At 36.4% G+C, this 27,204-nt stretch overlaps 2 protein-coding genes across 8 annotated transcripts in view; one reads left to right on the forward strand and one right to left on the reverse strand.

The window, feature by feature from the left end:
- MOV10L1 (Mov10 like RISC complex RNA helicase 1) overlaps positions 1 to 7,697 on the reverse strand; it is a 39,784-nt gene extending 32,087 nt beyond the window's left edge. For all 3 annotated transcript variants that reach the window (XM_053979046.1, XM_053979044.1, XM_053979045.1), the window contains exons 1-5: positions 7,601 to 7,697; positions 6,339 to 6,523; positions 3,172 to 3,328; positions 2,663 to 2,775; positions 1,840 to 2,030 (exon numbers count right to left, since the gene is read on the reverse strand). In XM_053979046.1, the coding sequence (XP_053835021.1) occupies positions 1,840 to 2,030; positions 2,663 to 2,775; positions 3,172 to 3,328; positions 6,339 to 6,523; positions 7,601 to 7,679 (725 nt within the window). In that variant the 5' untranslated portion in view covers positions 7,680 to 7,697. The remainder of the gene's footprint in view (positions 1 to 1,839; positions 2,031 to 2,662; positions 2,776 to 3,171; positions 3,329 to 6,338; positions 6,524 to 7,600) is intronic.
- A 193-nt stretch (positions 7,698 to 7,890) lies between these two features.
- On the forward strand, positions 7,891 to 25,885 carry MLC1 (modulator of VRAC current 1). 5 transcript variants are annotated; one of them, XM_053977737.1, is made up of 13 exons: positions 7,891 to 7,952; positions 11,652 to 11,789; positions 12,479 to 12,662; positions 14,774 to 14,863; positions 16,901 to 16,954; positions 17,097 to 17,198; positions 18,826 to 18,927; positions 19,818 to 19,889; positions 20,343 to 20,459; positions 21,162 to 21,218; positions 22,395 to 22,517; positions 23,915 to 24,082; positions 25,238 to 25,885. In XM_053977737.1, the coding sequence occupies exons 3-13, from the start codon at positions 12,483 to 12,485 to the stop codon at positions 25,310 to 25,312; spliced, it is 1,140 nt and encodes a 379-aa protein (XP_053833712.1). In that variant the 5' UTR covers positions 7,891 to 7,952; positions 11,652 to 11,789; positions 12,479 to 12,482; the 3' UTR covers positions 25,313 to 25,885. The 5 variants fall into 5 exon arrangements, with proteins under 5 accessions (XP_053833712.1, XP_053833717.1, XP_053833716.1 ...); XM_053977742.1 differs by having other exon boundaries at positions 23,966 to 24,082; XM_053977738.1 differs by lacking the exon at positions 7,891 to 7,952 and adding an exon at positions 8,998 to 9,305.
- The last annotated feature ends 1,319 nt before the right edge of the window (positions 25,886 to 27,204 follow it).

The following is a 27,204-nucleotide window of genomic DNA, read 5'->3' on the forward strand; positions in this document are numbered from 1 at the left end:
CAGCACAATAAACCAGCATAAAACTTTGGATGCAAGACTAAAATGATTGAGGAGTTAACAAATCCCTGCTGAAGAGCTAAATCAAATGGTGAATGAAGTCATTATGGCTCTCTTTGGGAGCTGAGCAAAGGCACAACAAAGAGCAGCTCCTTAGCAAGAGGCATGATTGGTACTGCAGCTAGGAGATAAAATGACTAGACTGGAAGTGTTTCAACCTATGCACTTGTGTCTTCTGCTTACTGTTCCTATCTGAAATCAGCAAGCTGAGGACAAAATTAAAAAACAGTTGAAAACCAAAAACTACCCTTGAAAACTTTTATCACATACGACTAATGAAAAATGCCTATGGAACCAGGCATGTGCCCTTTACTGTCTGAAACACTGAGCACAGGTCTAAACTCTTGGTGCCATCTACCTGTAAAAACAAATTTTCACATGGTTTCTATTCCGTAATTAAGTAACTATTCATTTAGATAAAGTGGCATGGAAATAATTTAGAAATATTTTAATAATCTCACTAATATGTACACACCCTCAGTATTCCTGAGTTATCTGACATACTGAAGTAGAAAATGAATGCAGCTGCTTTTCATTAGCTATATCAATTTACTAGCCAAGCCCACTAGATGTCTCCCACTGCAGCCTAAGCTGCAGTTTTTGATATGGTAGATGTACACTAAACCTGAGAAATCAACCCTAAGGTCTACTTTTGTAATTTGACTTTAGTAATAATTTTCTATATAAAATCCATCATTAAAAATAGGTGCAACTGAGAAAAAGATGTGAACAATTTGTACCGTTTTGCAAAATGATGTAAACACTTAAAGTTTCATTTAGGTACAATTTATTATATCTGTTATCTCTAGAGAAAACAGCTTATATACTTATTTTTAGATTCTTTGCAAACATATATATGGCTATATGGCCTTGGCTAAATTTCCTAGAGAACTCCCAACGATGATGTTTGAAAGATATCAGAATGTCCTTTTGCTCTCCCTTTGGACTTTCCAATTGACAATTTATTTTTGGCCTGCAGAGTTAGACTATATAATCCTGTCAAGACCTCAGCACAGAAACTGATAGATTTTACTGTTAAAATTTCTATTTATTTAGATGGTAATTGTGTGTTTCACAGTACAGACACTTAAAAGTCAAATTCCACATCTTTGCTGAGGTCTGTTATTGACTAGTTCCCATTTTACTTTTGTGTATTTACTTTTATGTATACAGTTGATTATTTTCCTAGGTTTTGCTTCTTCTCCATACTGAAGATCAGCTACTTTTTCCAACCTCTTTTGCAGTGTATCCAGATCCTCCTCATACCATATATAACATCTAAAGTCCCTGCAGAACCTCTCAGTTCAATATTTGAAAGCCAAATGAATCTCTTATTATTTACACCATGAAACTTTTCCTTTTAGGACAGATATCTGAACAATCACTGTAACTTAAACAAAATGGATTAAAGAAACATGTATTTTATAAGAATTTTGCTGCGATTTGTTTTCAAACTGTGAATCTCCTACTAGAGGGGCACAACAAACGTGGCATTTTTCTAATATGCATGTAAAACTCCTTCCCTGCCTAGCAATATCCCTGAGAGCAGCTGCTACTAGTTTTGCATCTCTAGTAGCACACATGTTCCCACCTTCTGGAAGGCAAAAACCCCCAAACAAGGGCCAAATCATATCATGCTCTGGTTTTTCCAATGGTCTATTATGCCTTCTAGTCAACTAGGGAAATATTCACAGTATTTCTTGCTTAACAGATGCAATGAAATGTCAGCTGCATAACTACACCACGTCTCTAACTGCTATAAAGAGAACAAAATAATGTTACCCATCCTGGCTGACTGGCACCAAGCAGAGAGCTCTCCAAATGTAACAGGACTGACTGCTCTCCACCACAATTGTGTTCACTAGATCATGTCTACGAGGTAAGTAACCATCAGGAAGTCTCAGTGAATCCAAAGTGAAAAATATACTGTCATCTACTGTCCCAGTTCTTCCACAGATGTTGGAAATGCGAACCTGTAATAGTTTGTATTTACTGTTACTTGATATTATGTTTTTAAACTAACAGACATACTATTTTTTCACCTGAAGTAGCCCTTCTAGCATTAATAAAAATGCATTCTGAAATTTCAGTTATTCACAGGAGGTAAACACAGAGCCCTCACCCAGAATCATGTGCCTGTCTTCAGATTTCGAAGAGTAAAGAAACACAAGTACTTCAAATAAGCATTAAGTTCCATCAAAGTGCATACTACAACATGCACATTAGACTAAACCATGATACCTTTCTTGTGACATATCAACTTACCTAATTTATACTTCCATACTAGCAGTAACAAGACAATTTTTTTTCCTACGCTTGATGTGCAAATATTCAATATATACGGTTAAGACAAAGACAATAAACCTAGCATAACATATGCATTACTAGAGTGAGCAAATAGTTTGATTAAAATAAAAAAAAGATACTGTGGCTGTTTTTAAGCTGAAACACTTGAATTAAAGTGTTTCAGCTTAAAAACAGCCACAGTATCTTTTTAATTAAAGATGTGCTATAGAAGATCTACCGATATTTGTAACTGAAACCAATTTGAAACCTCATTTCACCCAGGATTCCTATTGCCAAAAACGATGTGCAGAACCTTTACCTTGTTTACTTGTTTATACCTCAAAGGCCTTACAGCAACTGCTTCAGTCTTCCATGTTGTTGAGTTAATATAATACTTTGCTTGCACCCAGTCTCCTTCATAAGGTTTGAAATCTATACAAAACAGAACATTTCTCAAGGTTAATTACTGTTGATAACATTTACATTACTCCCCTACAGAATTAGTGTAAGTTAAATAAAAGCCAGAACAATGCATTATTTAGACCCACTGAGTCCAAAATTTTCTTTGCAAGTCCTTAGCTTTGCACACTACATGGGAGATGGCAGTGGAAAAATACACCTGCTTACATGTAACTTATGCTTAAATGCAGGCCATGCTCAGTGAGAATGAACAGGCAGCTTTCTCCGTCCATGTCTGGCTGTTTCATTATGTTTCACCACATATTCTATTAGAATTTATCTGCGATGACAACTGCAAGTTTATCAGAAGATATTTCTATTGTATACACAAAAATATTAAGAAAGAGGAAACAAGAAGTCCCTACACACCTTCCCAGACGTCTTGCATTGCGAAGTATGTATTCTGATTAATATAGCCACCATCCACAGAGAGAGAGGTAATACTGCCAATTAGTGTTTTCTTATTTAGTTCAGAGGCATCACAAGTAGGACTGGAGTCTTCTTGTGTATTCTGGATGGTATCTACCTATTAATACAAAAATAACCCTGACATTTAAACACCTGAGACTTAGAATTAAATATATATTCCTACAATAAATATACAAAATTTCAATTGCTTATGGAGACAAAGCTTCTGATTATACAATTACTTACGGTAGCTGCTACTTTTTGGACACAAAAAGACTAAGTAATAAACAGTAACTTCTCTTTTAAAGAGAAACTTTAAAACTCCTCTTTTAAAGGGTGCTATATGCTGCAGTCTGGCAACTGCTATAATTACATGCTGATTTTTCAAGTCTTTCTCACACATCCCTTGCTCTAGGTCTATTTAAGATTTTTCTTCAATTGACAGGAACATCACATCCAGCAATGTGTCTGTATATAACTGGAAGTAGAAAAATTACTATTTCAGAAAGCAAAAAACATGTTTTCAAGATGGTATTTATAAATACTACATGTATTTCAGACCGACCCTGTCATTTTTAGTAATTTGATTAAGAAAACCCCTAGAGCTGCTTCTATCAGATTCTTCATATCACCACCTCACATGTAAGTTTACTGAAGTTTGATCCAATCTGAAGCATTCTATCATACTAAATTTTATATTATTTATTTTTTTGAGCATAATGTTTACCATTTACAATAGTAATGAATAGAGTAAGTCTACCTATAATTCAGAGGTTTGCCAACACTTGTTGACTATAAATATCTATTTATTTTTCAGCCAATACTGTTTTGTTGCATTAAAATAATTATGATTACATAATATTTGACAACACAAAAACTCACAGTAAAAAAATATTAAAGAAAAATCTACACTTTGTTCCAGTCTGACAGACATATCTTCCCACTCACCAGGAAGATCTGAAAATATCAAACTTTTTCCGATATGATTTTTATGGATTCATATGGATAGAACATGTATAAGCAAACTGTTACTCAGAAGACTAATAAATTTACATTTCACGTAAACTACACATGCAGTTACACTTGAAAGTAATTTGTAGACCTTAAGAAATGTTTTTAAGACATGAAAACACCTTAAAACTCCCAACATACATTTTCTTTTGATACTTCTCAATTTTTCTCTACCAACAAAACTAAAGTTCTTTCTTATAGTATGTCAAAATGGCCTTCCAACTACCACAGGTAGCAGCCTGGTTTTAAAGCCTGCTAAAGAACCTATAATCATTCCATGCAGAGTTTAATTAGGACTGGACCTCAAATAAATTGAAGTCCAAACTTTTAAGCAACGATCTTTCCAAACCACACGGCCAGTAGCTCCAAAGAGCAGCTGAAACAGTACGCTGAGCAGAGAGGCACCCGAGGCTGACCACACTCTTCCTTAAAGCAAGTAACACAAACACACTGACACCACCGAAGTTTGAACTGTGCCTTCCAGGTTCTGCCCCAAACTGCACTGGCAGTGTCCAGGCTTCAGAGCTTCTAATCCTGTCTGCAATTACAGGAGTACTTTCTAGATCACTTAAAACCCAAAGTTAAGTGGTAATATCTCAGCTATTTGGAAGAAGATGGTACCGGTATTCAAGTATCTATTTGTATAGTGGTTTATAATTATGCTTGTCAAGAAGCTAAATTTTCTCCTCTAACTAGGGGTTTGAAAAGGGACTTAGTTTTCCCCCATGCAAAACAACTACAATTCAAATACTGTTATCTGTTCTCATCTAATTTTGAGAGTATCTCAAGTTTGTGCCACTATATGGAAAGTAAAGCAATACAAAGTACAGAATGGTTCAGGTTTTTATTTATGTCTTAGAACAAACTTTGAAGAAATTAGCTTTATCTTCTTGCTTATTGAATCAAGACTGCCTTTGGACTTTGACTTTTTATAGAGTATAGTCAGCTTCTGACATGAACTTGTCTCAAAGCTTTTCACCCAACCAGAAACTACATTGCCAACAGTCCAAGATGCCTGCAGGATTATAGCTCACAAACAGGAATAAGGAAAATCATCACACTTTTGAAAAAGCCATTATCTAGAATATACAGCAAAACATGCCACCACTACTACGATATTCTAGTTGCTTTGTAGATCTGTATGCCGTTTCTCAGTTACTAGGTTTATGTATTTTGGAGCAATCATAGTATTTCAACAGTATGGTGAAAGCTGTCAGTCAGAAGAAAAAGTAAACTACTCAATTTTCTGTGTGTGAGTACTATTTTACCAAACAGCACTGATATTGCTTGTTGGACAAACAATACTTAGTTTTTATGCAAGAAAGTAATTTAAATTTAGAAAGGAGAAACAAAAGGAAATGAGATATAAGGTTATCTTACAAGACACCAGGTTTTTGATAGCACTAGAGCTGATAATACTTTAGAAACAAGACTTCCTGTTTACTTTTCTTCTATGTTTAATTTTGGGTCACAGAATAAAACTGTCTCCCCATTAAGTCTTTCTTTGGTTTTATTTTATCAATGAAACTACATTTGGTTTCAACATGATTTGCTAAGAAAAAGTCCCCTCAAAATTTGTGACAAGGTATAACCAAGCTGGAAACAGGTTTGCAAATGAAGTGTTAAGCAAAAAATGTAGCGACATCTCCATTTTTGTAATTGTTTACAACATCAAGTTACCCATTTTTACAACAAGAAGTTTTGAAATCTCCGTTCTTATTCACAAGAACATAAATTACTCCTGTGGAAAAAGAGCAAGCTTTGCACAAAATCAAACTGCTTTGATCTTCTTATCCATTTATATAACAAAAACATAAAATTGACTGAAACTTGTAAAAGTTGTCCTCTTACTGGAGTAGCTATGACTAAAATTCTGATGCAATTAATAGCTTCTTATTCACCACACCTGTATCCAGAGAATCAGTATTAAACATAATTTGAAAAGAGATAGAATGAAACAATAAAATGACCCACAAAATCCAACTTATCCCCTGTAGGTGAACGGCTTGCAATTTCTCCTATTTTGTAGAATTTGTGAGGCTAAAACTATAGCAACTTCCAAAACAAAGCCTCAAGGTACTTATGGAGAAAGACTACTATTTATCTTCACCTCTTACCCCGACAGCCTTCAGGCCACCTGACGTTTTATCCTCTTCCACAGTGGCAGTGACTTCTTGTCCAACAGTCAGCAACATATTTTTTGTAACAACATCCTTTGTGAAGACTATTGTGTCATCTATCATCCCATAATCATGACAAAGTCTTGTCACTACTCCTTGTACCCTTTTCAATTCTTTATCACCTGCATCAAAAGGAAAAGTGTTGACATAAACCCAAATAATTTGTTTATAGAACTATGCAAAAAGTAATGAATGCTACTAAAAGGGACATCCATTCTATCAAAAGGCCAACTGGAAACAGCAACAGCCGCCAACTAATTATTTTCACAATTAAGTCTTGAAGTCTTATGGCAATTTATGGTTTCAATCAATTAATACAGTTAGTTAAATACAAACTGCGTTTTAAAACTAACATGCTTTAAGCTCCATAAAAAAGAAATAGAATATCTCACACTGAAAGAGACCCATAAGGAACACGGGGCTCCTCACAGGACTACCTAAAACTAAACAGTATGATTCAGCACATTATCCAGATGGCCCTTGAACGCTTGAAGACTTGGTGCCTTCCCTGGGAAGCCTGTTTCAGTGACTGACCATCCTCCCAATGAGGAGTCTGTCCAACTGTTCAATTTAAACTTCCCCTGATGCAGCTTCCTTCCATGCCCTTGTGTCCTGTCACTGGTCCTCCGAGAGAGGAGACCAGCACGCCGCCTGAAGGTGTCGACTGTGATGAGGTCACATCTCAGCTTTTTTTCCTCCGAGCTGAACAAACCGCGCGACCTCAGCTGTTCCTCCTAAGTCACACCCTCGAGACTTTTCACCGTCTTGCTCAGCCCCCACTAGACTGGTCTGATGCAGTTCTTGTATTGAGGCATCTGAAACTGCCCCCAGGACTTGAGGTGAGGCTGTCCCAGTGCAGAGCAGAGTGGGACAGTCCCCTCCCTCACCCAGTAAACGATGCTGTGCCTGATGCAGCCCAGGACACGACTGGCCCTCCTGGCTGCAGGGCACTGCTCCTACTCCTCACTCCATACTCTCAGCAGCAACACTAACCTGTCCTACCCAGGAAACGGCAAGAAAGTACTGCCCGGAAAACTTACACATGCTCTGTAGACAAAATGATGCCTTATCATCTCAATCGCCTCCTTACATCCTTTTTTAAGGAAAGAGGTCTGCACTCAGCTCCAGTCACGTAGGACGAGCACGCCTCACGGCTCAGAAACTGCACCACAAACCCACAACCGGCCCGGAATTCCTACCAGAGCTCGCCCATCTCTCATCTTCGTCATCTGCGCGTCTCCAGACGTAGGAGAGCGCCTTAGAGAGGAGAGCGAGCATCCCGCAGCGCCTCGACGAAGACTCGGAGCCCGGGAGCGCGCCAAGCCGAGGCGCGAAATCACCCCCGGGGGCGCCTCGAGCCCGCGCTGCCGCGGCCAATGGCGCTGCCCGCTCCGGGTCACGGGGCAGCGCCACGCGCCCCGGGGGCGCCCGCGGGCCCGCGCAGGGGCTGCCGCGGCGCCGGGAAGAGCCGCCGGCCCTCAGCGAGCGGCTTCCCTCTGCCGGGGCTCAGCCGGCGGCGCCGGAGGGCACGGAAAAGTGGTGTCGCACGAGGTACCACGGAAGAGCTTAAAGGAAAAGGTTGCGTGCAGCTTATTGCTTGCTGGTGGTGCTGTCTGAAATTGTGGTCCTGGTGTCTGACAGCGTTTCTGTGATGAGACGCCCGAACCGGGGAGAACCCACGGACAGGCTGTCACCTGCCCTGGGCTGAGAGGTCTCCGTGGCTCCGGGAATAAACCAGGCACGGAGTCCCTCCATTGTGGTGAAACGGAGTGGGTTGGAAGAGTATGCACATGGCATATTGATGGATTGTGATGCTCTCAGTAGCAGCCAGTTTCAGAATGATAGGATAAACTCTAGAACATGATAAACTTGCTTAACAGGAAAAAAAAAAAGATGGTTTTGACTTAATATCATTAATGAAGGAGCTGCTGTAGAGCCTGAGGAAATACGATTTTACTGACTTGCTTACTATCTCTGTAGTTCTAGACAGTTAGTATCTCTGTAGCTCTGTGCTTACTATGCCTGTAGTTACTATCTCTGTATTTTTACCAGTTCTCTTCACACAGTGCAGTTCAGATATCTTGTATAAGACCTTTTTGCATTTTGTTCAACAAATGCTGTTTCACAAAGCAGAATTTTTTGAGTTGACAAGCTCAGTATCCCAGTAGTTTAAATAGGAACTGCCATATAAAGCTGTTAGAGGAGGTGCTTTAAGGAGGTTGAGCAGAGCAGTGTGTACTTTTTTGTAGAAATCACAAAATGCACTGCTTATGTTGTGTGACTAAAGCAGCTTTTTAGTTTCTAGCTGTATGGTCCACTCAGCATTATTTAGGCAAAGAAGGGCTAGGAATGCATTTCAGATAGTTTAACACTTTCATAGAGTTCCGTACAGTTCTAGAGCAGAATAAATTCTGGTTTCCAGTAACTGCACACAGGTTCCAGTGTTTCAGAAGTAACTGAGATGATGCCATTGGAAGGAGAAACACGTGAGTGTCTGTAGTCAGTGCTGTTTTTAGAAAAGTACTGAGAGAGTGTTAGCCTCTTTTCGATACATTGATTTAAAGAATTTTGACTCCTGTTTTCTTTCACTGAGTTTCCAGTGGGAGTGCCAGCAGGGGACTGTTAGTTGGCAAAAATGCGGTGGATGAAGAGATTGTGTTTCTGGAGAAGATGATGGTTTACATGAAGGACTAAATCCAAAGAAGTTTGTATTATGCTATGGGAGCAAATATTATTCTAGAGGAGCAAGGCATCAATTTGAAGCTATTTGTTCTAAATTTTGATCTTGGTTCAGTACGTGCCCCAAGACGTGACCTAGGAAACATGGACTGAGGAATCAGCTTCAGAGAAACAAAATACGTCAAAGAGGTGAAATATTTAAAAGAGCTGAAAATACTCAACAAGGTAATGAGCTAAAGTAGCGTAATTAAATATTGTGTGAAAAAACACAAGTGTAGTGCAGTTATTAACTCATCAGAAAATGGAAGAGTTGGTCAGGATGCTAAATGTAAACTTCACCAGAGCTTCAGGTGCAGTTTTCATTTAGTTTTTGGAACATGTGTGTGAACCTTCATTCAGGGCAAGGGAATATGGCCCAGGACAGAATGCTTTTTCCTTAGTCCTTGATAGCAAAAGCAGGACTCTGACAAGTTTATGTACTTTTTTGTCACACTATCCCTTGGCACTTGAGTTATAACTGGTAATCTGTTTTTTATCTTTTGTCGTTACTGTGGGGGATGCTTGCATTGCACACAGCCTGTGTGCAATGACCAAGTATATACCATAACTGCTTCAGGCAGCTGAATTTATTCAGTGGTCAGTCCTGTGGTGGAAGTTTGTAGTTATTCATAGCTGATCATGATTTGATTTAATTGTCATCCCTTGACATCTTTTGGCCTAACTTAAAACACTTAATTTGTAAATCCTTTTCAGAAGCTTTTCATGCTGTGTTTGAATTGATATACTTGCTGCAGTCTTTGTGTAAAATTCCTATGCATTCTTTAGAATGAGGAGGAATCTCTTTGTACAGCACATTTGTATCTTATCTAGCATTAGAAGGTCTTAGTCAACGACCTGGGTTCTGGTCTTGCACAAAAAAGAGACTTTTTTTGGAATCAGGAACATGAGATGAAGGGAACCTAAAATAAGGACCACAGAAAATTTTAGAAACTGAACTTTGAAGTTTAAGTGTTTTTTGTTGATGGTGATGCCAAGTGCAGAGGATGCATTAATTATGCAATAAACCTCTGTGCAAAAGGGAAATGGGAAATACTGAGAAGTACACAGGAAAGGGGGTAGGAGGAATTTCACTATATCCTGAGAAAACACTGTATAACCATGCTTGAGGGAGGGAACTCTCAGGTACAATACTGGCTGAAACACTTGGAAATGTGAACAAGTTGTTCTAAGGTTTGGACCCTGCTCTGGTCATTGGTGCAAGACTTTATAAATTCTTTTTATTCAAAGAGATTAGATCAAGTAAATACCTGAATATCTCAACAATTTTGTGTAAAAAAACCACCAAAAAAGCCCCACAAACCTTTTCCCTGAACTGATCAAAAGGGTTAAAATATGGTTGTGTTTTGTGTCTATGGTAATTTGTGTCAATCAGTTCCTAGCATTCACTGAAAAAGCTGTCAGGTAAGCAATACTCATTTTTCATTAAACCATGGTCTTTGGAAAGTTACAGATAATGGAAATAGTTGTGCAGTGTTTCTTTCATGAGCAGAGGAACAGTAGGCCTTAATTACTTCTGAAAGTTCTGCTTGACTGTATAATTTTTTTCCCCTCTTTTCTAACACAGTTTACAGATGTGTCTATTGCTGTGTATGGTGTACTAATTCCCCTGTTTAAATCTATTAAAAGAACTGTAACATTTTAATATTCTTTCAGTATTGGCTGATATTATGGAAAAAAGGAAAATCTACAGTCTGGTCAAACTGAGAAGTTGTGCTGTTCAAAAGTTTTTCTAGCATACTTTGAAGGTGATGCCCTTCAGAATACTGAAGATTTAATTGTGTCTTGGTTACAAGAGTGTTTAAAGTTTAGACAAAAGACCCTGTCATTGCTGTAGCTGTCAAGGTGCCAACATCTTCAAGATAAAAACGTCCTTTTTTCCCCCCCTTTTCATTGCTTAATAAGCAGGCGGACTGGATCCAATGTACGCTGGCCATTGCATGTCACTGCTGCCTGCTAGGCTGAAAATATGTTGTTTAGTCATCTGAGTGTTCTGTTAGTGCGAATGACGGCATGGTTGAAATATGCCAGGTTTATCTGAACGCTCTAGAAGACTGGAGTTAGTGGAAAAAGACAGAGAAGTGTTCTACAGTGAAAATAATAATCTTGATAGATTTCTAACCTATAACATTTGAGCTTCACATCTTGTTGAGATACTGTAATACTTGAACTTCTATCTGTAGTTTTTTTTTTTTTCTAGGAGAATATGGCATTGTAAGTACATTTTGCTCTTTTGAAACAAGGCTCATTTGTTAGATATTGTGATCATTGGTATTATTATAGCTAAAAGTGGAAAAGTGAGGAAGCTTTTATTTAAAATGCTAAATAAGGGCTAGTACTGAAATAAAAAAGAGACATGAAACTTTTAATTTGTTGGTCTGGTTTGGAAGCGGCCCTACGAGATGTAGTACAGTCATTTTCTAGTGTGTTCTGTTAATTAAAATTCAAGAGGCATTTTCCTGTTCCCTGGCTTAGCTGAAGTTCTTGCTGTGCTTTTGTTCCATATCTGAATAGATGTTGTTGAAAGCCAAAGTGTAAGGGAGAACTTCTCAAAGCCGGCATGACTCACTGAACGGTGAGAATATCACAAAGTGTACAGGCAGCTGTGTTCACAGGGCTGTTTTAAACTGACAGTTAACTTTTCAGTGGAAGGTAAGCACGAAGGTTTTTAACTGTTGAAAAATCTACAGTAACTTAATTCTAATATAAGATACTCCTCATGGTATTTTAACAGATTGGCAAGCAGTGAGGTAAACAAAAAAAGGATGAAGTGAACAAGAGAAATGGTTGATACTGGGTAAATTAGAAACAGTAATCTGCTACTTTGCTGTAGCTGAGTTATTGTGGGTATGTGTGTTCATGGGACTCATAGGGAAGTCTGTCATTTTAGATAGCTGATAAAAATGTTGAAATCAAATGGAATTTATATTGAAACCTGTTTGATTTTCTTTGCTGTCCTAGAGTTGAAAAAGAAAAAAGCTTTGATTATTGAGGTATGCACTAACTAAACACCTCTAAAACTGGTTCTTAGATCTTGAAATAAAAATTTACTGAAGAATCATAGACACATAAACTTTAAATTTGTTGGTACTTATACTGTGTTATTATGAACTGTGGCCGTAGGATGAAATTTAGTTAAGGTGTGCAAGTAAGTTGTTAGAAAGTTTACATATTTTGAAATGGAAATACATCCAGTAGCTAAACCTTGTATTTATTTATTTTGTTGTGAATACACAAAAAACCTAGTTGAACACTGATCTGAGAGTATGTGAAGGATCTAAATTATATTTTTTCTCTTTCTTTGTAATTTGCGTTATTGTTATTTAATTGCCTTTGTGAAGTGTTATGACCAGGGAAGAAGGTTACAGAGAAGAATTTAGCTATGACAGGATGCCAACTTTGGAGCGGGGAAAACAAGAGAATGGAAATTATATACCAGATATCAAATCCAGTGACCTTCAGCTGTCAAAGAGGCTGCATCCTTGCTTTAGTTACAAAACATGGATATTTTCTTTGCTGATGGGGGTAAGTACTTTAAATTATGGCAAATTTAAAAATACAGGTGAGGCCTTAGTGCCCAGCAATCTGTTCTATTTGACATCCTTTGAAGATTAAGAATTTCATCACTGAGAGTATTGAAAAGAAATAAAATAAAAATAAAAATAGAAACATATTTAGCAAATTTGGAATGTAGCAATTTGTTGACTGCTGGTATTCTTTGACTGTTTTTTCACTAATCAGAGATGGTATATGAAGGCTTATTTTTATCATTAATATTAATCATATAAGAAGAGAATAAGTGTGGTAGTGGTAAATATCAGCCCAGGTGTATGTATAAGCAGTGCCTTTTGGTAGAGTATATAAAGTATGCAGACCATATGCATTCTTTTAAAAATACTTCTATTAAATGTACTGTGGCTGCCATGATAGCATTTTGGCATTAAAAATATATGTGGTACTTGAATACCACATTCATCTATCAGGGCCACATAATTATTTGGTATAATCGTTAATGTAGTGAGGTATATACTTGTGTTTCTTACATGAACAACACAGTGATTTGAATTTTTGTGTTTACTGCTAGAATCACAGGATACTCATCTTGTGTGTACATCATATGCTCTCCATCTTCTCAGCCAAGTTAATTTAACTTCATTATAGCAATTAGAATTTGGTCTTTTCTTTTTCTGTCAGGTCGTGTGTTTTGAAGCATACTTTTTATTAAGAACTAAGATTGTCTCACTCTTAATATGGTAATTGCTTGTTTTTGCACAGTGAATAAATGTATTGCCTTATTTTTGTGGAAACAGCTGAGCATTTTTTCCTTTTTGACAAACTGCAGGGTTTGGATTTCCTTTCAGATGTACTGTCACATGAAAAGAGAGCAAAAGAAGTGCTGGCTTTATTTGCATTAAATTTTCTCAAACTTAATTGTCCAAAAGAACAGCTGTCTGTAATTTACTGAGTAGTTGTAAATTTTTGGAGCTAATAATGTTTAATGATCATTTGCTGAAGTCATTATCAAGAAGAATGAATTTCATGGAAAAATGAAAGTGCAGTTTTATTAATAAACTCTTAGATTAAATTCCAGTTAGATTTTTCTCCCAAGTGTTTAGTCTCTATCAGCCCTTCTGAAAGACAGTGTCCAGAAGAGAAAGTCTGTATGCTGAGCAACGTAAGTCACAGTGAACAGAACCATCTACTTCAGGGAGCGGTTGCAAACTGTAGAGTGACATCAGAGTGGCTGATGGGCTGGTTTTGTGCAGAAACAATTTGATGAGCATCAAGCACAATTTCAACTTGTGGTTCCATAGAGTGTTCTTCCAGTCTGACAAAATTCTCAGTGTGTGTGTTTATACATGCACATACGCTTTCCTTATTTTCTGTCTTTTTTTAACAAGGACTTTTTAAAGACCCCCAATAATTTTCTAACGTGAAAAAAAACCCAAATAAAACAAAAGAGTCATTCTGTCTCTTACCTTTCCTAGCCCCTTCAAAGAAATGCCTATTCAGAGGAATGACAAGGAAAAACAAAATAATGTTAGTAGAAGACAGTAATCGCTTATTGCAGAGTGTGTAACTGTGGTAGTTATGAAATAAACAGAAGACTTACTAAGGTAAGAGGAGCAGCTGAATATTTTTGGATGTGCCGCTGAATGAAAGCAGGAAGAGAATTTGGAGGGATGCAGGAATATAGTGGAAGAAACTTCATTAATGTATCCCAATACTATTTTTACCGCTGTGTTCTAGTTGGCAACTGCCCAGCTGCCCATATACATAATGAATGTTGGTGGAGTCAAGCAAGGAATGCAAAGTAGAGACATAGCTGAGGTTTCTGAAACATTTCTACCACTAAACACTGCAGTTACATTTTGACTATTTTATTGAGGTATTTGCCAGGTCAGGACAAAATTCTGGATTTAAACATGGACATTGTTCATTATTAGGTCCTGATAACCAGCAAAATATCTTCAGAAGTCAGCATATTTTGATACTTCTCTTCAAATTTATTCACACAAAAACTGCATTCTTAAAAGTAGCTCAATTTGAAAGGAATTAATTACTGATTTATGTCTAATTGTTTTTTAAAAATACAGTTTTATTAATATAAATTTATTTTATTTGTTGCTTTGCAGACTTGCCTCCTTATTACTTCTGGATTTTCACTATATCTGGGAAATATTTTCCCATCTGAAATGGATTATTTACGTTGTGCAGCAGGTTCAGTAAGCATTCTTAATTATTTGCTGTGGCTGTTTGACAGCAAATGTAATAGTAAACAATTTTTGTGGGTTTATGTCTTTTACTCTGTCTGTATTTTTCTACTGCTTTTCTTCATGGAAGATTTAATTATATTTAACAGTTCATTGAATGGATTTTCATTGCATGGTTAAAGGAATAACTGTTGTCATAAAGACAACTGGGTTTGTGTTACCATTTTTGTTAATCAGCTCACTGGCATGCAATATTACTCTGCTGAGCAGTTTTTCTGTGCTTGATTTTAAGAAAATTTCATTGCTATGTATTTGGAAAGTTTTCTGGCTGTATGCTATCAAAATGTATTTCATTTTATATATTATATGTTTTATATATTATATTTCAAAGTGTTAATTTTTCAGTTTATTTTGCCATAATATCCAAGTACTGAAGCAGACTAAAGTTCTCTTGAATATTATTATTTTATTAGTAAAGTATGCATTAAAGATGGCTGAAATTTTCCAGAGGTCAATATTTTTTTCTGTATTTTTAGGGGTGCATATAAATGTTTACTGTGTTATATTAGTTTGTGGTTTAGATACTAATAAGTCTCATGTACTTGCTTTGTTTATGGCAGTATTCTGTCATTGTTATTTTCTCAACTTGACTTGTATATTTGTTTTTAAGTTAGGTCCAAGATTAATGCTTTACTTGAAACAAACAAGTCCCAGGAGTTGCTCTGTGAATGAGTTATCACTTGAGTTTTTACTAAAGGTGCTAAAGTTGGAGTTTTTTAAGTCAGTATCCTCACAGATACCTTATTTTCTGCAACATTAGTGTTAGTTACTGAGACATCTCTTTCTCTGCCCCTGGTCATGACTCTTTGAACTTCATGTTTAAAAATTTCCAAAGACCTGGTAGATCTTTGGATGCAGCAGGTGTTATCACATTGGGTCTGAAGGTGTGTATGTTTGGTGTCTGTATGTGAGGAAGGTGTTAGAGCTTCTACTGCAGATAACGGCATCGGTGCAGTCGGAAGAGCCAAGAGAGATGTGGAGCCAGCTGGCCACCAAGTGTCTCGTTTAGCCTGAAGCTGAATTGCTCTCTAGACTTTCACCATCTGGACTAGTACTTGCATTCAGTTGCCTAAACATAGTCCTGCAGTGTTCTAGGGACTCCTGTGTATCCAGGACATACAAGAATCTTTTAATTATGTTCAGTAAAGGTCACTTAGCTCTTGAGGAAGTGCTGCCAAGAATTTTGCCTATCAGTATTAATCTCTTTATAGCGTTTCATTGTTAAGCCATTAGTGTTCAGGTGTGTGGGAAGAGAATTAGAAATGTGGCATTTATTGCATGATTCATTATTTAACATAAGAACACTTTTATTATAATTTTAGTAGGCATTCGTGTAAAATAGAGTTAGATCTGTAATGGAGCCATGTCTGTTGCGGTGGGGAACAGCTAAGGGATAGCAAAATTACATTGTGAGACTTTTCATTTGTATATGACTTTTCCATTTATCTTTGTCCTCAAGTAGGGAAACATAGTCCCCAGTGAACAGAGTGGATATCCCAGGCACAATTCTCCAAGTGTGTCTTGACTCAGCAGATTTTCCCAAGGTTCTTTAGAACTGTTTTGAGATTGGGCAAATTTTAGCTTACAACAGGGATGACATCTTTTTAAAGAATGTGCAGGCCCAATTTGGGAGTAGCACTGTTTTTTCCTCAACAGGCCTAGATCCTAGGCCTTCTAGAGTTTATTTAAACTAACGAAGGCATGAAATACCTCATGAAAGACTTTCTTTCTTTTACTCATCACATTATGCTGGGTAGTTAGTCAAAACTAATATGGATATGGAAGGTATATTTGAACTTCTTGTAATTTTCAGACACTGATTGTGATTAATGAGCTCAGTCAGGTGAAACATTTTCTTCAGAGTTTCTGATCTTCTGTTTGTCTGAGTGTACTGAATATGAATTCAGACACATGAAATACATCTATAGAAGTATATATAAAATTCATTGTGCAGAAGATCCCACTAGTCTTCTCTTTTAATTTTCCCAGTGTATTCCTTCAGCAGTTGTGAGCTTTGCTATAGCAAGGAATAAAATTAATGTGGTAAGTATGAAACTTTATTGTCAATTTTATGTGTCTCTCTCTATATCTATCTGTATCATCTATCTATATATATCTATATGTGTGTTCATATTCCCCCTGTGTTTAAAATAAGAAAAAAAACCATTCTGAAACTGTTTTTCAGATACCAAATTTTCAGATTCTATTTGTCTCTACATTTGCTGTTACAACAACGTGTTTAATTTGGTTTGGATGCAAACTTGTCCTCAATCCATCAGCTATAAATGTAAGTTACTAAATCAATTACTAATTGTGATACATTTATCTTTGTTAAAAAACAAGGCGGGGAGGACATTAGGTGGCTGGAGATCACATGTCATTGCTTTGCTGCCAATATCCCAGTATTCCTGCTTGGTCTGTGAGGAGAGATCATACAGCAGTAGCTTTACATTTCTCTTTGCCCAATGTTACTTACCTGCAATAATATTCACAAGAATCTAATTTATTTACTTCTTGTACCTAGGACTAAGTGAGATAGTCCATCAGTTTAGTTACAGTGCTTCTGGACTCAAACTTGTGCATCTACTTGGCACTGAACTGCCAAGTGTGACGTGTGGACTTGCCAGCTCACATCAGTATTAGTGCTGTGTCAAAGCATGTCTAAATCATGGGAATTTATAATCTAGATTAAATTGTTCTGCAGGCCACACATTTGAACTTCGTCTTTTGCCAAACAATTCCTGTATTCTTCCTTGTAGCACATTTTCTAGAAGTTTACCACAATGACATTTATTGCTGTTTGTGGGGTTAGTACAACTGTACAGTCTGTTGGGTACAGCAAAGCACATAGTTCCAAATATAATTTCCTAAGCAAAAGTGAATTTCAGTGTCCAAAATAGCCTGCTAAATCTGCCACTTACTACTATTTTCAAAAAACACGTGCTGCAAGATACGTGTCAGAGTGCCAGAGAAAGACTGAGATTTCTTCATCAACAAAGCAGGTCTGACATGAGGAAACAATATAATTCTGCTCTAAGTTGTAGAACAATGGTTTGGTTTGCCTCAATGGTATAGGTTTGGAATGGTGTTAGTTCTTCCTAGACTTTGGTACTTTGCTGCAGTGGCCTGACTGACTGACTACCAGATGTTTTTTTGGGCTGCTGATGGATAAACATGGTGCTTTTGAAGACAAGAAAGGGAGATCCACTCTTCCTGACTTGTGTGCCTCTAGGAAATGTTTCAATCCATGCAGTGTAGGTATCTACCTCTTTTCATGAGAATAGTAAGGAACAAAAGAGTAACGTTAAGTATTGCATTCACTTATTTTTCTCTTGAATATGAGCAATGGCAGCATCCATGTTTTTGCAGTGTAATCTGCAAGAGTCATGAGCCCACGAAGAGTGTCTGTGAATGCTTTACCAGCACTAAGCAGGGCACAGAACTGGGATCCTTGGTGCAGTTCTTCGGTTTGCGTTTCATTCAGCGTCCAATATGGTAGCACACCATTTGGGATTGCAACCTAGGAGTTGTGACCTGTGGCCCTCCTTCCCCTGAGAATCTTCCATTAGTTGCTGCAGTGTTCTCGGTTCACATAGAAAGGCCTGCAAAAAGCAAACGTACCCAGTGAACATTCCCTTATCATAAGCTCCTCTTCTGGAAGACAGCGCTAAAATCTTCAGGCAGAATATTTCCATAAATGAAGTAAATGTTTCTTTCTTAGGTTAGGCATTCTGACAATAATGTTCTTAAAGTTTGTTAAGAGCCAAGAAAATAGATAACAAAGTATGTAATCAGTAGGTGTGTCTAAATCTGACAGAAACTAGACAACCTGCCTAATCATGCTAGGCTCAGCCCCTTCCTTTATTTTTAATATGGAAGACACAACTCATTTATGTCTGGGATTTTACTGACAGATAAATTTCAACTTGATTCTACTTATTCTGCTGGAAATCTTCATGGCAACTACTGTGATCATTTCAGCTAGGTCTACTGAAGACTGCTGTACAAGAAAGAAAGTAGGTACCCTTAATGATTGTGCATGTTAAAAAATTCTCCATTTTCCCGTATTATATATGCCGAAAATTTATTGGCAACACCAGTATATAACTTTGCATGCTAAAGCTATATTTGAACTGCAAATAAAAGTACTGTATTAAGCAGTTATTTCTTCATCTATCTTTTAAAAGTGCAGTGATCCCTCTGCAAAATTACCTGTTGAAAATTATACAGCACAGAGTTCTTTGAATATCTCATGAATAGGTGTGGCAAATGTTTTATTTCTGTTTTGTAGAATGAAACTTGATGTTTGAAACATTAGAGTACTATAACTTGTATGTACGCAAGCAGTACCTTTTTGAAGCCTGATGTAGAGAAAGTATTTGTCTTGTATGACAGTTTGGTGGTATCTGCACGACTCTTGGCTTCAGGATTTGGGGCTATTGATAAAATTTTCTCTATTCACAAGTGCTTTCCCAAACCCCACCCTCATTTTTCTACAACAGTACTTCTTTTAGAATGAAGCAAACGCGATATGCCATTGGAAATACTGATTGATAAAGTTGTGTAGTGCCCTGTCCTCCTTTGGCTCCTGCTGTTCCACTTCTGTAAAATCTGAAGGCTCAGGAAGAAAGTATATTCTTTGAAGGTGGAAAAGGGAGACAAGATGAAAATATTTAATTATTGAATGGTGGCTGTGGAACAGCTAATCTGGTGCTAATTAATTTGGTTTTAATGTAATTGCTGTTGTCTGACCCTGGAAAACACCGTGATGTGTCACTGTCACCTCTTCTGGGCCAACCAGATATTACATACCACCATTAGGACCTGTAAGAGGTTGTACAAGATACTAGAAAGAAATGTATTGCTTTGTATATTTTTTAATCATGAATTTTTTATTCCCCTTTAGAATGCTGCACATGACAATGCCATTGTTTTGAGCAATGTCAGCTTTCCTGCTCGAATTCTGAAGTCATACTCAGTAAGAAAAGCATTGTTTCATTGAATCAATTTATTACTTCATCTTTGTAAGAGCTGAGGTTCTTTAAAGCCAGGAAGAGATCACTGTAGTTAAGAACTGAAAGAATAAAGACAAAAATGAGAGATATATAGTAAAGTATTTCCTTCTAGAAGATTGCAAGATTATGGGAAGGAGACTACTTAATAACTTAAGGATAAATAGTGTAAAGTTACTTAACTCTTGTTTGGGGGAGCTAATAAATGAAAGCATAAATATGTATAATGAAGCTGATCTTGTTTTCACTTAAGTTAGCTAGTGTTTTGCCATATTTTAGATATGGAAAACATAGATGATATTCCTAACTAGTAGCATAAATGCATTTTATTCTTTCCAGTGAGGCCCTTTCTATATGCAAGTAGGAACTTTCGTGTTCAAATATGTTATTAATAATTTGTATGCTCTTATTTATTTTAGGTAATTGAGGTGATTATTGGAATTTCATCAGTATTTGGTGGAATAATTGCTTTGAATATGGATGTTCTAGTCTCAGGTCCATACCTCTCAGTAACATTCTTTTGGATCTTAGTTGCTGTAAGTAGTGCAAATAGAAGCTACTCTTTTAAAACAATGGCTTTTATTCAATTTTTTTTCACTTTTCTCCTCCCCATTAGAGTATTTATCTGTCTCTAATACTGTTTGGGAATTGCTGCTTCGCAAATTAATTAGAACTTCAATATACTTAATATATTTATGCAGTATTTTTTATCTGTTTTGGTTTGCAGTACTTTGGTAAGGTGTTCTAATACATTCTCAGTCCTTAATTGAATAGAATGGAAATGGGTATTAGAAGTGAGGTATTCTGTCAAAAAAAGTCATAGATTTTAGAATATTTCAGGCTGCAAAAGAAAAAGTTTGGTTTAGTTTTAGCATGGTAGAATCCTTAGAACATCTTATTTAACATCTCAGTTTTACCTGCTTTAAAAATCTGAGACTGTGGTTGGTAACCCTTATTCCTACTAAGAGCCTGTACCCAGGAGCAGTGGATTCATAAAGGATGCTGTGCCACCCTGCTTGCCACGAAGGAACTGACTGAGAAAGAAGTCAATGACCACTAGGCTTATATATGTGTCTGTAAAATCCCTTTGCATGAAGTGGAAAAAGTTTTTAAACAAGCTTTTCAGCATTCAAAATTCACAAAAGAAAAAAGCTGTGAACAGGGAAATACTATTATAATTTTAATTTTTGTAATTTTCAAGTCAGTAAATACTTACTTTTGTACACTCTTTTGTTTAGTGCTTTCCAAGTGCTATTGCAAGTCATGTAGCTGCTGAATATCCAAGTAAATGTCTGGTAAGTGTGTAAAATTCTTGGACTTTTTCATTAGAGTGGAATAATGCTAAGAAAGTCTGCCTGATAGTGGGCACTCTTGTTTGCTCACTTGTTTTTAGCTGCTTCTACAAAATGTGACAAATATGTAGCAGGAGTATTAGCTGGTATCCCTTAAAAGAACTCCGGTAGGTCCTTTGGAGGTTTAATTTCATCAGTTCTAGAAAATAATTTGAAGAGTTTGGTTGGTTATTTGGTGGTTTTTTTTTTTTGTTTGTTTTTTTTTTTTTTTTTTTTTTTTGTTTTTTTTTTTTTTTTTTTTTTGTTTTTTTTTTTGTTTTTTGTTTTGTTCTGTTTTTTTGGATATTTTGTAGCGATTTCTTGGGAAAAGACATTACTATAGAAAAATTACATGCCTCATATGGTATGCCAAGAACTGCTCTCAAGCTCCTGAGATGAGGTTCCCTTTTTCTTTCATTATCAGTTGTGGTTTCTGAAAGAAAGGTGTGCAGGCTGTGCTGGACCTAGAACCTATTTTAAACAAATTCTTCATCTTTGTGATTAGCAACAAGAACTAATAATATTCAGTAGAGTGCATTTATTCCTTGAGTGTTCTAGATGTGTAGTTAAGACTACTTAAAATATCTAAGTAATAGTCACGTGACCATATTTAAGTGAGTAATGAGGCATAATCACAATTGAAGTCAGAATATAATCCTGTAGGGGTGATATTTGAATTAAACTTGGCTGCTGTTGTATAGCATTAAATTTACCTCAGGGTGCTCAAATTTATTTGCGTAAGTTTTTTTTAAGTTGCGTGTCTGCAATATCTGTTGTTAATTCTCATTATTTCATATAAATTGAAGAATAAATGGTGGCTTCTATACTGGCTCTTCAGATTGGGTATTACTTCCTCTATGTGGATATGGAAGGCACTTGTAAAATAAGAGAAAAATGTCATCATCTGTATTGAATGAAATGTGAATTACAAGCCAGCAGTGTTTTGGCTAGGAAACGTAGGTTATTCAAAGTTTGCTTCTGTATCTCCATGAAATGTGGATGATTCTTAGTATTTGTCTTTTATGTATAATCTTACACAATTTTACACACTTCTGTTATGCATGCTTCAAGGAGACATAGCTCACAAACCAGAGTTAATTTTTTAGATTATTATTTAACATTTATTATCTTATTTTTTAGGTTGAGGTCCTGATTGCCATTAGCAGTGTTACCTCTCCTTTGTTGTTCACTGCTTCCGCATACTTATCCTTCAGTATCATGCAAGTTGTTGACATCTTTAAAAGTTATCCACCTGCTGTTAAAGTATGTGTTTTTATGCAATTGAAAAATGAACCTCTCTATGTTACAGTAGCAAGGTAGTAGTAAATTAGGAATATATGAAGACAAGGTACTGCTTTATAAAGTTTGAACTAAATGTTATAGAAATTATATAAAAACTCTTGTTTGACTTACGATATAATTGCAAGTATGTTACATCTATTGGCACTCCGAAATTGTAGTTTTAAAAATACAGGATTTTATTCTAAAGACACAGTAAAAATAATATACAGTATGCTAGACTCCTTGAGGCTTTTATAATTTGTAGTATTTAAATTAAAGATTCTAGGTTTCCTTGAAGAGTACAGTTTTCTGTTTCTTAGGATGTTTACCAATCATTGGGATTGTAAGCTTACACCTGGATTTATTCAAAATCTGTGTTTGGACAGAGAAGAAAAAGTTTGCAAAGTTTAAAGCATTTCAGTATGAAGTGTTACCTGTGCATTGCTGAAGAGCTGTCTTGGGCTCTGCTGGCAAAGTGTTTGCCAATCCCTGATGTTGTTCAAAGAGCCACTAGGGGCATTAGACCAATGTCATTGAGAGTTTACTCTTAGTATCCACTAGTCATTAAGGAGTCTTGTAACTTTAGATAAAAAGAGGGAAAATGTTCATTAAATTGATATCTCAGGGACTGGAAAATCAACTCCTGGGTATGTGATCCTGTTCTTATTCTGGAGGAGTGTACTGTGTTGTTGAACCTCGGGAATGGTGACAGCTTACATACCCTCTTTAAGTAGCTTCTCCTGTCACACATGTTGGAGACAGATGACTACACTGTCTAGAGAGTTGGTGTGATCCTGCAGAGCATTTCTTACATTCTCACTCTGCTTTGTGTGTGGTTACAAGAGTGGGCTGCTCTGCACAGAACAGTGAACTATGGAGCAGGAGATAACAGCAAGACGGAGAAAGAATGGTAACTTCATTGGAAAGCAGGGCAGTGCCTACAGCACCCCAAAAAACAGTGAAGGAAGGGAGGACCAGCCATAGTAGCCAGGTTCAGTGATTGCCAGGTAAGTCCATAGTACTGAGGCATATCCAAGGTCATCCAGGAACTCAGGTTAGCAGGGTAAGATCAGGGCCAGGCCCAAGCATAGCTGTGACATTGCTTAGGTCAGAACCAGCAGTAAGGCACTATTTTAGAGGATTCTGTTCTGTTTCCAGGGGAAAAGATAATTTGGCAAATTAACATTTTCTTAGAAGTTCTAGATCTATTCTACTTTCAGCAAGCTCAGGCACTAAAATTTTGGTTGAAACTTTATGCTGAAATAAACCATAAATTATAATTTGATTTAAAAAATCTAAATAGGAATTTTTAAAGTATAGAGATGGGAACACTGTAAAATATTTTATTCAAGTAGTTAACAATATATGTCTATTTTCAGCAATCTTATGATGTACTCCTGTTGCTGCTAATGTTGATGCTGCTAATTCAGGCATGCCTTACTATTGGAACTGTAATACAGTGTGTGAATTACAAGACAAAAATGAAACTACAAGATTCAGCATGGACACCATCACAGGTTAAAAAACAGGAATACAGAACAACAGAGGTTTGTATTTATACCCACTAGAAATTTTGAAAATATCTATTTCAAAATAGGTTTTTTTGTAATGTTTTGTGGTCTTAATGTCTGATCTTAATTCAGGCCACAATTAAAAGCTGTTCTATGAAACTTAATTTTGTAATCAAGAGATAATATTTTCCTGGTTAGATGATAACTGGGCATGACATAGGGCACAAAACTGTACCCCTTAGGCTTTCCTCTGCTGTAGAGAGTATCCTTAAAGACTCTCAGAGAATAACTCATGCTTACTGCACTAGGAGAGTGCTACATTCAGTGCAGTACTGGACAGAAAGCACTGGGAGCAGAGACTGAAATCTGTCAAGTCAGTAAACAGCTGCTAATGGAAAGTGGAAGATTTGGAATTTTGTCCCTTCAGGCTGCTGAGGATATTTGGTGTAGGTTGCTTATTTGCTGGATATCTGTCCTGAGACTTAGCTTCTGTATAAAAGATGAAGCACAGCAGCACTTCCACTGCTGCAAGTCATGTTTTGGAGCATGGGTCATGGCATGGCTAAAGAGATCTCTGCCGGAGATTATTCACAAAAGTATTCCTGGTTTGTGAGTCACTGAGAAATTAGATGTGAGTTAAATGCTAAAAGGAGAACTTTCTCTGCAAAAGCAACACTTTTTTGCTTACCTTTTAATATTTAAACACACAAATAATATTGTAGGTGAAGGTGCAAGTCCCTTTGGCTTCTCAGAAGTCTGTGTTCTTAGGCAAGACCTTATTTTGCTTGTGTGTATGTAGGTAAATCTTGCTTCAGTTGCACCACAGGGGGCTGCTTCTGGCTTTGGGGTTAAAGGTTTAGGTGCAAAGGCTTTCAGTCATATTTTACAAAAAAATCTTGAAAAAATGTCTAAAGTAACATGTTTAACATAGGAATTTGGCCAAGTTTCTTAGACCCAAATATTTCAAGTGTTATACAATTTACACTGTTATATTTTATATCCAAAATATAAACTCTATAATATACAAAACTATACAATTCACGAATGTGTAGAATATTTTAATAGCTCTGGCTGTACCTATTCAGATTTGCGTTCTCCTAGTTTCTCTCAGGTATTTATTTGCTTGAACTTCAGTTTTTAATCAAAACATTTTTTCATGTTTGCATTTGTCTTAAATGTGTTTACTTTTAGGTTTCCAATAATACCTTAAAGGATTTTGACAAAGATAAAGCTTGGAAAGCAGTTGTGGTGCAGATGGCTCAGTAGTTTGGATTCTACAAATGCAGCCAACACAGCACAATCCAATAAAATAAATCAACTGTTTGAATTAAGGTTTAAAAACTTCCATTTTTAAACAGCAATATAGTTGCAGCAGTAGGAGCCATGGAATACCGCAATAAATGATGTATCTTTCTAATAATTTTAGAATTTGTTGATAATATTTTTAACACATCTGTATTTTCTGTTGGTATCTGTAGTCTAGTGTTTAGAAGATACCTTTAGAAAAAGGTAATGAGTCACATGGATTTATGCTGATGGCAAAGTAAAATATTGCAATATGTAGTAGGCTTCATATATTTGCAAGAGATTGTTATAACTGCAGTTATGCAGTCAGTGTGACTGATAAATGCTTTTGTAAAGTTATGAGTACAAGTCATAATTGATGTTTTTGCTTATACTTCACTTTTGTAGGAGTTGTAAAGTGTTCTGCATCTTATTGCTTTTATATAAATAAAAGTCTTTATTATGTGGAAACTCGAGAATGTGGATTGACATTCTAATCTGAGAGGTGACAACAGAATATTCTTTTCCATTAAACTTCAATTTCTGGACTATTAAGAGGGGGAGAGGCTTTTTCTGAGTGCTAGGACACATAAGCTACTAGCTAAAACTAAAACATCCAACAAACAGAAGCAATTGGCCAAATAACAGGAGATACTACTGATACTGAAAGAGGGTTTTTTAATTTTTTATTTTTAGATATATTGCTTTTCATTTATTTGTTTTCCTAACTATCTTTAAAATCTATGCAACTTAACTACCCTGAAACAAAGGATATCCCCCATACAAGATTACCTTTTCTTGTAGTTGAACTATGGGTACTATCAGGTAGATTTCAAACTCTATTATAATTTAATAGGAACTCTGGTGTAACCAGGGTGATAGCTGCTGACAAGGTGGTGAGGTTATTTTTTTCCTGCTTTTGTTGTTTTATTGTTAGGTTTTGAGAGGTTATAAACTTTGAAGTTCATTCTTTTTTTAATCTGAAATAACTCAGATAATTTATTCAGAGCATGCTGCAAAGTTTAACTTTGCTTTTGAGAAGGGGATAGAAAGAGAGAAGCGTGTGTAGTGTGTGGAGCCTTGCAGACACACGGGCAGGTTTCTCTTCATTTTGGGAAAGTTGAGAGTTCTGGATTTAAATACATAGAGGGTACTGTTTCAAGTTTAGAGCAGTGCTTTTTAAGAGCATGTATACAGCAACCTTCCTGTCCACCTAAAAATAATAGGGTGTGGTTTTGGTCCAGACTACTACATCAACAACCACAGGCTGCAGCTGCTGTTTCTTAAATATTGTAAAATTTCATGCCTGTACTGGTGATACTTGTGTGAACATTCTCTCAACGTAACAGATAATTAATTGTATATCTGCTACAATCCTACCAACTTTACAAGTAGGAAAAGTTAGGTTGATGGTGCACTATTTTTTTGAAAGCTTCAAAGAAATAGTTACAGTTCTGCCTAAAATTAAACATCTAACTTTCTAAATCTCATGCATGAAAGTGGAAAAAGACTAGACAGTGTAGAAGTTCTTCATTGATCTTTTAAAGTAAAAAGATATTAACATGTAGAATAGTGTGAATGTAACTTAACTGCTTCCTTAATGGTTTGTTTTAATTTATGTGGTAAAACACTTTAACTGAATCTGTATCTTTAAGAGATTATCTCTATGTTTTCTGTCAAGTGAAGCTTGGCTTTGGTTATCCAGGTTAGATATAAGTAGATATTACTTTTGTAAATGATTTAGGTGGGAAAAGAAATCAAGGGAAATTGCACAGCTGATGGAATTTCCTTTCCACAAAATGCTTATACAAACAAAGCAGACAAAGGCACTTAAACCTCCTTTTGAGTTAAATGGCTTGAGGTGCTCTCTTCTA

This window comes from Vidua macroura, chromosome 5 (assembly GCF_024509145.1).
Source record: "Vidua macroura isolate BioBank_ID:100142 chromosome 5, ASM2450914v1, whole genome shotgun sequence".
NCBI classification, from domain to species: domain Eukaryota; kingdom Metazoa; phylum Chordata; class Aves; order Passeriformes; family Viduidae; genus Vidua; species Vidua macroura.

Coding starts and splice junctions, on each gene's coding strand:
- MLC1 (XM_053977737.1), top strand. CDS start 12,483: ATGACCAGGGAAGAAGGTTACAGAGAAGAATTTAGCTATGACAGGATG. Junction 12,663..14,773: donor TATTTTCTTTGCTGATGGGG/GTAAGTACTTTA, acceptor GTTGCTTTGCAG/ACTTGCCTCCTTATTACTTC. Junction 17,199..18,825: donor TCAATCCATCAGCTATAAAT/GTAAGTTACTAA, acceptor TTTTACTGACAG/ATAAATTTCAACTTGATTCT.